Here is a 9,737-nt window from a genome sequence, read left to right on the forward strand (position 1 = left end):
CTAAAATTGTAGCAATTACATAAACAAAGCAACTAAAAACTAATCCTTAAGCGTGCGCAGACGCTGGATTTTATAGGCGTATGAACAACTGCCTACTGCGTAAAACATGAAACTAGAAATTAACTGACAGTCATGCTAATTAAATGGTACAACAACACGTAAACAGGTCCGTGTGTTATCTGGAGGGTACGGTCGTCATGGAGGTTGAATCCAAGGTTGGATCCTGTCTTCCATAACCTGCATAGCGTGGAGGAATCGCCATCTGAAGTGACGTGACCTATCAGCTCACGCAGCACCGTTTGAGCTGGCTTTGTTGACCGAAGTTTGATCCACGTTGACCGGAGGTGTGCGTGGCGTTGCTGACCGAACCAATAGCATAGGAACCTTTAACACCTTCATTCCCACGTGCCCATGTGATTCGTTTTTCAAAATGACACGTGGAACATAGAGATCAATGAAAAGGCTGCGGAATGACTAGATAGCTGCGGAATTGCTGAATGGTTGCGGAATTGCCAGACAGCTGCGGAATCTCTGTGCATATGTCAAAAATCTAGACAAACAGTCAAACATTAGCAAAGTTAACCAATCATGCTTAAAGACATCAAATGTAATGATCTGGATAGGTTTATGAGGAAAATAGGGCAAAAGAGAGGGATAAGTGAGGAAAAGTTGTAGGTAATGATAGATAATTAGGTGCAAGTTAGAGGCTCTACATACCCCCACTACGAGGGTGTTGCATGTCTTCATGCAACGAAAACATTGTTTAATCCACCTGCTGAGATGCCTCTGCTAGGACATCTAGTCTTCTCCTCTTCCTCTGTGTAGCCACATTGACTCTTGGTTTCCTCACCAAGCATCTGAATTTTAAATTGACCAAAGCTCTGCTTAGCTTCCTGCATTTTTTCTTTAGCTTTCTGTTTTTCCTTTGCCAAAGGCCCAGATGAAGCATGGTATTATTGTGGACCATTTTGTCCACTTTACCTTGTTCCTTTAATGCTTCATTCTCTTGTGTGATGTGGCGGTTTAAAACTTCAAGCTCAAAAATTTCTTGTTTAAGTGAGTGAACTTGCTGTTCAAGAGGTAGAACAGTGCTTGGACCAGCAGCAGCTTGTTCTAATGTCTCCAAGTAGTTATATACTCTCTGTTGATCTGGGTCAATCTCTGGTGACCTCTTTGGACTAGGCTCACGCTCAAATTCGATTTCATGCTCCTGTTGAAAAGGGCTTTCCTCTCGTGGAGGAGTAACCTCAACATGTGGTGGCCTTGCCTCAAAGTCAAGTCTTGTAGCAACCTTTTCAGGTGTGCTCAAGTCAATAAAGAGTGACTCTTTGTCCTTTGTGGCCCCCACTTTGTCTTGTAGCCTGCTGCTCCTCCTCACGGTGGTGATGCTCTGTTTTTCCTTTTGTTGCTTTTGCTTTTGTTTTTGCATCTTCTTGGAAAGGGCAGCCTCATGAAATTGGGCCAATCTATGTGCCAATGGCTGAGTGTCCTCTTCACTGGAATTTTCAGGAGTAAGGTAGGTTTCTTGGGCTATAGCTTTTCCCTTATCCTTCTTTTGTCTCTTCCTACTCTCCTTTTTCTTTTGAGCAGCCTCTTGGACAATTTCTTGCAGGGTTTCTGTAATGATTTCTTGGGCTGTTTGGTCAATATCTACAGCAAGCTCAGGGTCAATTTCTTCCTCAGAGTTATGGGCAGCAGTTTCTTCTTCAACAAGGTCTTGGACAGCAATTTCTGGGGTAACCTCTTCTCTTCTTCTTCTTCTACTCTTTCTGGGCACTTTAGGTGAACTACCAGAGGCTTCTCCTGCCTCTTGGAAGTGGTTCCTCACAAGAAATCTTTCCCATGTATCCCTTTTGGCCTTTAACTGTTCTTCAATTAGCATTTTGACAAGCCCGTGATGGTATAAATGTGGCTCAATATTATTTATGTTTCTTTGGACTGTTGAGCACATTTTTCTAAGGCTAGATAGTAGAAAATAAGGAAGATTAATGTCATGCTCACCCATGAAATGCATCATAATTTTAGCATGGTAAACGTACAAAATTCCGAATCTTCCTTCACATGTAAAGAATTTCTGTATTAACAGAAGCAAAGCTGTCCATTCTTCTTTGACAAGACTAACAGGGATTCCCTTTGTAAAAATACTAGTGTTCATACCTGGATTTTTCAATATTTGCTTCCATTCCTGGTCTTTCACTGATCGATTCTTGAACCACCTTTCCCCAGTTTGAGGTAATGAAGTTGCTTGTGCTAAACTGCCTTCTGTAACTGTAAATTTCAGATCTCCAATCTCCACTTTGTTGTCTTTGAAAGAACGAGCAAAAGCCTTTGTGACTTCCTTATGGTATCCCTTGAATTTTTGAATGAACTGGAGCCATTTGGCCTTTTGCAAAGCGTCTTTAGTTTGGCGATAGCCTTCTAAAAATTTAGAGCCCTCAGGCTCTGCCCTCAATAGCTTACCCATCAGCTCTCTAGCTGCCTTAACAGCATTGTTTTAACACTTGGTGAAAGAGTTATACGGGAGAAAAGTGTTTGGACAGTGGGTTTACGGCTACAGCAAAATAGCTGTGATGCACTTACAACAGTGGTCAAGGTTTTAGTGGAGAAATGAGAAGAAAATGAAACAGAGAGTGCTTACGGTGGACAGAATAGTGAATAAGACAGAGCAGTGAAGAACAATGGAAATGAGGGAGTGAATCAACAGCGGGAATGGAATTATGTATGCGTAGGAGGGTTACGAGTAATGGGTGAAAACGGTTAAATCCCATAGACGTCGGTCATTGGTGTACATCTGGCTGCGGAATTATAACTCAGAGTGTCGTAGTACAGTTGTATACGTCACTCTGGTACGAGAGTTTTAATGAAAGAGCAGTCGTGTTTGGGTTTGAAACTGTAATGAGTAGGGACCGTTAAGGCTGAGAGATACGTGGATTTCCGGTCGAGTAATGGAAAGGATTGGTAATCATTACATTAAATGGCTAAAAACACAATCCGAAAACCATGCAAAATGTTATAACCGTAGGTTTAGAAATTAGATCACACCTTATGTATCCGCGCTTTGATTCCTTTTGCTCATATGACACTAACCTTTCATTGTTTATTGCTGCTACATGACCTTTTTTCAATTATTGCTGATGACTTTTGGACTGCAGATTCCTTCTTAAAACAGACTGTGTTTTTTTTTATGCAGGTGCAGAAAGTGTATCGGCTGCGGAATTGGGATGTTGGCTGCGGAATTGCTCCTCAGCTGTGGAAACTGCAGTGATACCCTCTGTCTGCACAAAACAACTTTAGCTGTGTGAAATAAATCTGACAATGACTTTATTGGTGAGATAGAATGTAATGGATGGATGGATGGAAAGAAATGAGGTGGAGTGAGAGTGATTGGATGAATGAGATGGTGAATGAAGTGGGCGAAATGAGATGGAACAAGGAGGAGAGAGAGATTTATTTTTTTATTTTTTTTTGGAAAATGTGAGGTGTCGGGTGACCCTGATTTTCACCTCAGATTTTCTGCATAGGACTGCCAATCAGAGACTGGTTTTCAGGCCTATACATTTGTATTTTTTTTTCTTTTTTTTTTTTCTTTTTTTTTTCTCTTTTTTTTTTTAAAAAAAAACCAAAGATTAGGCTGATGGAGGAGAAGAATCCTTCTCCACCAACCTGATTGCAGAATCTTCTTTAAACAACTTGACAAATTCCTCTTTTGAGAGTGGCTTCTGGTAGATCTTCAAGCGATGGCCATTCACAATAAGAGGAGTATGAAATTCATCAATAGTTTTCACTCGAACTGCTCCATTGCTAAAGACTTCATCAATCTCATATGGCCCAAGCCAATGAGTTTAAAATTTTCCTTTGAAGTCTTTAAACTTTGAATCAAACAATAGAGCCCAATCTCCTTTCTGAAACTTCTTCTCCTTGATGTATCTATCATGCCATTTTGTTCTTTGATGCTGAACTAGATCGGTTCTTAAAATGGCATCTTGTCTTATCTCATCTAGTTCATTTAACTGCTCCATTCTGTGCTTCTGGGCTTCTGAAAGATTCATCCCCAACTGGACTGCCATCTTGAAAGTTTTGACTTGGAACTCAATGGGGAGCAGGACTTCTTTCCCATAAACAAGTTCATAGGGAGAATATCCTGTGGTACTCCTCCATGTAGTTCTATAGGCCCATAAAGCTTCAGGTAGCCTTTCAGCCCAATCTCTTCTATGCAGATGAACAGTCTTGGTGATGATATTCTCAAGGACTTTATTTGTAGATTCCACTTGACCATTTGCTTGCGGATGGTAAGGAGTAGATGTTCTATGCTTGATTTTGTATTCCTCCATCAGCTTCTCCATCAAATTAGATGTGAATTGGCTTCCTTGATCTGTTACAATTTCTCTTGGGACACCAAAACGAGTGAAAATATCCTCAAAAAGAAATTGAACAACTGAATTTTCAGTGGCAGAAGGCAAAGCTTTTGCTTCTACCCACTTAGTAACATAATCAGTGCAAACCAATATATACTTCTTTTGCTTAGATGGCAGATTAATGGGTCCAACGAAATCTAAAGCCCATTTTTCAAAAGGTTCGATGAGTACCTGTGGCTGCAATGGCATCTCACTTGAAAGAGTTGGTCTCCCAATTCTTTGGCAGCTGTCACACCTTCTGACATATTGTTTTGCATCTTTGAAGAGAGTAGGCCAATAATATCCCAAAGAAAGGATTTTATAGGCTGTCCTCTTGTCAGCAAAGTGTCCACCGCATGGTTCGTCATGGCATGCCTTAAGGATGTCAGGCATTTCATCCTCCCGAACACATCTTCTAATCACACAGTCTACTTCCTCAATTACAATTGGTCTTTCTGTAGGAGAAAGAGAAGGGTCTCTTCCTGGTTCAAATTCAATAGAAGGTGTGGGAGAGTCAATTCTTGGCTCTTGAATTCCAGGAATTCTAGGGCTAGGAGTGTCGGTTGGAGATGAGGGAGGTGTCTCTTGTCTATTCCTTGAAGCAGATGGACTTGTAAAAATTGAACTTCGAGCTCTAGCTAAAAACCTTCCCCTAGAATCTCTAGCTCTATGCATGTCATTTTTTTATTATTTTTCTTCAAGTCAAGTTAATAGTTCTTTTTCTGATCTTCCAGGTCACTCTAGGTGCAAGAAGAGAGCATACTCAAGAAACTACTAAATCAATAACTTTCTCTTTTCTGATCCTCCAGATCACTTTGAAGTGCAAGAGGAGAGCATACTTTGATAGGTTATCAACTTCTTTTCTTGAAATTTTATGCTTTTTTTTTTCTAAGAATATGGCTACTTAATTTCACTTCCCCGGCAACGGCGCCAAAATGTTTAGTCAATTTAGTGTTGTCTAAATTGCTATCATAAATTGTCAACCCGGGGTTCGTAAGCTGATGAAGTGAAGGTGTACAGTATATACTTAAGTAACCTCTTAGATCTTTTTGTCGTTTGGGGTTGTTGTGGTCAATTTAACTTCCTAAGATGGAGTGATGATTTTATAAACAAATGAGTGATTTGTGTGTGTATGGTGGTTTCTAAATGAGTGAGTGTGTGTAACTGGTGGTTTCTAACTACCTTCTAAACTTGCAAAGAAAGAGCTTGAAAGAAATAACTTGAAATGAAACTGAAAGCAAAGCATAAAAACCACTTTCTAATGGCACTAGTCACTACTCATGCTGCTGCAATAAAAAGGTAAGAAAAACCACTTTAAAGACCAATTATAATGTTCATCTCTTCCTAACACTCTGCTTCCAACATATAGTACTATGTGAAACACGATTAAGAAGTAGTTAGATATAAGTCTAAAAAGTAATCAAGCTCTAAGATGACAAATTATAACACCACTTTGCCTCTCTCCAACATTCTGCTTCCAACATTCATTGTAATGTGTAACAAGTGAAGAAAGAGTTAGTGATATAAGTCAAAAACTACTCAAAGCAAACTGTGATTTATTAGTATTCTGATGTTTTAAAGATGAACAACTTATGATAAGGAGACCATCAATATGTTAGCATACAACTTGAGAAACTAAACTAGAAATCAAGCTAGAAAAGCAGAGTAAAGGCAGCAACTATGAATATGACAACTAAAAATACCATTAGAGATAAAGCAAATACAACAAAGACACACAATCCCGGGCTAACACCTGCAGAAAACAATCCTGATCAGTTAAAGTAAATGCTGGAAATGAGATGACAGTGAAAGTAAATCAAAACTGTACATGTATTAAAGAAAAGGAAAATTGCTGAATTCAAAAGAAGGAAATGGCAAGAACATAAAGGTAAATTTACTGTACAAAGGCTGTTAGGAATGGGGGCCCTCCATCCACAAAACCCAAGGAAAGATCAGCTACTTGAAGGAGTCAAAACAACACAGTCTTCTATTAACTCATATGCAGAAATTACACTAAAAAGTGCTGAAACAACAGCTTCAAAACAAAGTTTCTGTACACACTAAAATTGTAGCAATTACATAAACAAAGCAACTAAAAACTAATCCTTAAGCGTGCGCAGACGCTGGATTTTATAGGCGTATGAACAACTGCCTACTGCGTAAAACATGAAACTAGAAATTAACTGACAGTCATGCTAATTAAATGGTACAACAACACGTAAACAGGTTCGTGTGTTATCTGGAGGGTACGGTCGTCATGGAGGTTGAATCCAAGGTTGGATCCTATCTTCCATAACCTGCATAGCGTGGAGGAATCGCCATCTGGAGTGACGTGACCTATCAGCTCACGCAGCACCATTTGAGCTGGCTTTGTTAACCGAAGTTTGATCCATGTTGACCGGAGGTGTGCGTGGCGTTGCTGACCGAACCAATAGCATAGGAACCTTTAACACCTTCATTCCCACGTGCCCATGTGATTCATTTTTCAAAATGACACGTGGAACATAGAGATCAATGAAAAGGCTGCGGAATGACTAGATAGCTGCGGAATTGCTGAATGGCTGCGGAATTGCCAGACAGCTGCGGAATCTCTGTGCATATGTCAAAAATCTAGACAAACAGTCAAACATTAGCAAATTTAACCAATCATGCTTAAAGACATCAAATGTAATGATCTGGATAGGTTTATGAGGAAAATAGGGCAAAAGAGAGGGATAAGTGAGGAAAAGTTGTAGGTAATGATAGATAATTAGGTGCAAGTTAGAGGCTCTACAGTCACTGTCTTGAATGGAACCCTTCTTATGGTGACAATCACAAGAACTTCATGCAGATACCCCACATTCTTTACATAATTCCCAATAATCGGTGGTAAGCTGGAAATAAGGTCACTGCAGAATAAACAAATTCCCAGTACACGTGAATTCACCCTCGCAAGCAATCCATTCAAACCTTCTATGCTAAGTTTTCTCCATGCTAAATATTTATACTTTTCTGCCTTCCATAGTTCCAATAGAACATTATGGTCAGAAAAATTGCTCCAATTAGGAAGGGACACCAACCTCCCTGTGGTACCTTATTCAATACAGATGATAGATAAACGCCTTCAGAGATAGCAAAAAACAGAGCGAAGGGTAGTATAAGCAAAATATTTTGTGTAAACGATGTGCACAGGAGCTCCACAATATTTCAGAACTGTGGATAATGGATAACTTTGTGTGATCATGCCTCGCATGCATAAAAGGCAAAGAAATAAGTTAGTTAACCTGAATTTTAAAACCCTCCAACTCAGTATACTTTCATAATATAGAGGATCCTTTATTTTTTAAAAGCAGAGGAATATCAATGCATGTATGGTATCTGCAACTTTGAATAAAAGGCATGGTTTGACCACTGAAAAAAACCTTGTGTTCTTTAAAATATTATTCATACAGTTTTTGTCTCTGTGGACAAAAATAGTGCTTTCAACAAGTCAGCCAACCAGCTACCCTTGCAAAGGATAGAGGAGGTTCAAACATATCCAGAAAGAGCCGATCTAATTTTCTCAACCAATCTCTCATGCAATCCAAATTGACATGATTTTCCAAGAAGACAAGGCTCCCAAGGAGTCAATCATGCAGCTTGTTGGACTTATTTATATACTAGATCTTTATTACACACCACCTTACATGTACTATTTTCCACAATAATAATTTGAAAATTTTAAGTAGGGAGTCAAGATGGCTTTACAAATATGGCATTGTTTAGGCCTGACACCTGGTTAAATTAAAATATATACCCTTTAATGAGGAATATGAACGACACACAGATAAGGCACGCAACAGCAATGGTGGGTACAACAACTCCCTGATCAAAAGCCTTTTTAATACCCCCTGTCCTGGTGACGTGTTGATAGATCAAGTATGCAGAAGCCGCTATGGAAATGACCATTCCAGCTTGGGTTCCTCTGCAAATCAACAACATCCCATAAACTACCATCCACATTTCCAAACACCAATTCAATCATTTGTTAAGGAAAACAACAACTTGCCTCAGGTTCATGGCTTGATAAGGAGCAATAATCACCAGTAACACAAATAAAAATGGCAGTTCCAATTCCCCTGTTCCCAACAAATTAAGTTTGTCAAACACTATAGTTCTATCATGCAATTCAACTCAATATATTGTGCAGGAAAGAACGACCAAGTAAGTAAAATAGGATGGCATTTGAGTTCTTGTGACTCACCAGGAATGTAGTAAAATAGTCTAACAAGGAAGACCAAAAAGGCAGTCCACAAACCATAATCACCTCTGTAATAATGTAGACAAACAAATCCAAATGTGGGGTGAAGTTTAAACTCTCAGTTCACTTCACTGGAATTTGTCCAATTTTGCAACTGGGAAGAACCTGGTCACCTGATCCAAGAAATGACATCTCCAGGTGCCTCTAGGGCCAACAGTGGAACGAGGAAAGATTTGTCGATGGTTGTGTACTTTGATAACATCAAAACCCTGCAACACCATAATTGAATCATTTTTTGCCTCAACAACTATTTGAGTCCCAAAAATAAAAGTTGAATTAGAGTACTGACCTTTGGAAACGGGCAAAAGCAAAAGCAAATAAAACGTGAGACATTTGTGTATAAAGATCTAAAGCTGAAATAAAAATTAAATTATGAACCCCAAGAGAGCCTTTGAGGTATTCCATTTTCTGAGAGGAATATATTGACAATTGGAAACAGCCAGAAAGCAAAAGCTAAAAAGCTCAACAGATTGTTGTAGTAGAAAAATCTAATAAATTGAGGTTGCCTATCCCAAATTAGTTAGCATTCTGAAGGAGCCCCTTGTCTCAACAGTAGGCTTGAGAGAGATTGTCCTTAACAAAGTTATCCTTAGCAGAGTTTTGAACTTGAGAGAGATTGTCCTTAACAAAGTTATCCTTAGCAAAGTTTTGAGCTGATCTTTAGAGAGCGGGGGATTTAATAGTTGGAAAACCAATCCAAGATGCTCTAATAGAGATTGTCATTAACAAATTTATCCTTGGCAGAGTTTTGAGCTGATCTTTAGAGAGGGGATTGTATAGCTGTAAAACCAATCCAGGATGCTCTAAGAAAGGCTTATCTAATCATTGTTTTACACAAATTCTGCACAAAAAGAAAGATGACCGAGAAAGCAATCATACTCACTTAACCGATCAACCATTAAGTTAATAGGAGACACCGCTTCATTGACAATACCACTCTGTTTTCCATATCATTATGTTAGTAAGAAACACTACTTCATTATAACTAAACTTTAAACTGTATTATGTTAGTAAGAAACACCACTTCATTATAACTAAACTTTAAACTGTATCCGACCAATCCT

General features: G+C 39.0%; 1 protein-coding gene across 1 annotated transcript; it reads right to left on the minus strand.

The window, feature by feature from the left end:
* Positions 1–8,141: 8,141 nt before the first annotated feature.
* LOC149158093 (cold-regulated 413 inner membrane protein 2, chloroplastic-like) lies at positions 8,142–8,920 on the minus strand. The gene is made up of 4 exons (XM_089437704.1): positions 8,787–8,920; positions 8,617–8,681; positions 8,422–8,491; positions 8,142–8,337 (listed from the first exon to the last, which is right to left on the minus strand). The coding sequence occupies exons 1-4, from the start codon at positions 8,903–8,905 to the stop codon at positions 8,157–8,159; spliced, it is 435 nt and encodes a 144-aa protein (XP_089293830.1). The 5' UTR covers positions 8,906–8,920; the 3' UTR covers positions 8,142–8,156.
* Between the last annotated feature and the right edge of the window lie 817 nt (positions 8,921–9,737).

This window comes from Pinus tabuliformis, chromosome 5_2 (assembly GCF_031772625.1).
Source record: "Pinus tabuliformis cultivar Carrire ecotype Pingquan chromosome 5_2, CPIR1, whole genome shotgun sequence".
Lineage (NCBI taxonomy): Eukaryota > Viridiplantae > Streptophyta > Pinopsida > Pinales > Pinaceae > Pinus > Pinus tabuliformis.

What these genes read in the sequence shown, in the direction of transcription:
- LOC149158093 (XM_089437704.1), bottom strand. Translation starts at nt 8,905, where the DNA reads ATGATTCAATTATGGTGTTGCAGGGTTTTGATGTTATCAAAGTACACA. An exon ending in GATGTCATTTCTTGGATCAG is followed by an intron (nt 8,682 to 8,786) that starts GTGACCAGGTTC and finishes ACATTATTACAG; the next exon opens with AGGTGATTATGGTTTGTGGA. An exon ending in TATCAAGCCATGAACCTGAG is followed by an intron (nt 8,338 to 8,421) that starts GCAAGTTGTTGT and finishes GTTGATTTGCAG; the next exon opens with AGGAACCCAAGCTGGAATGG.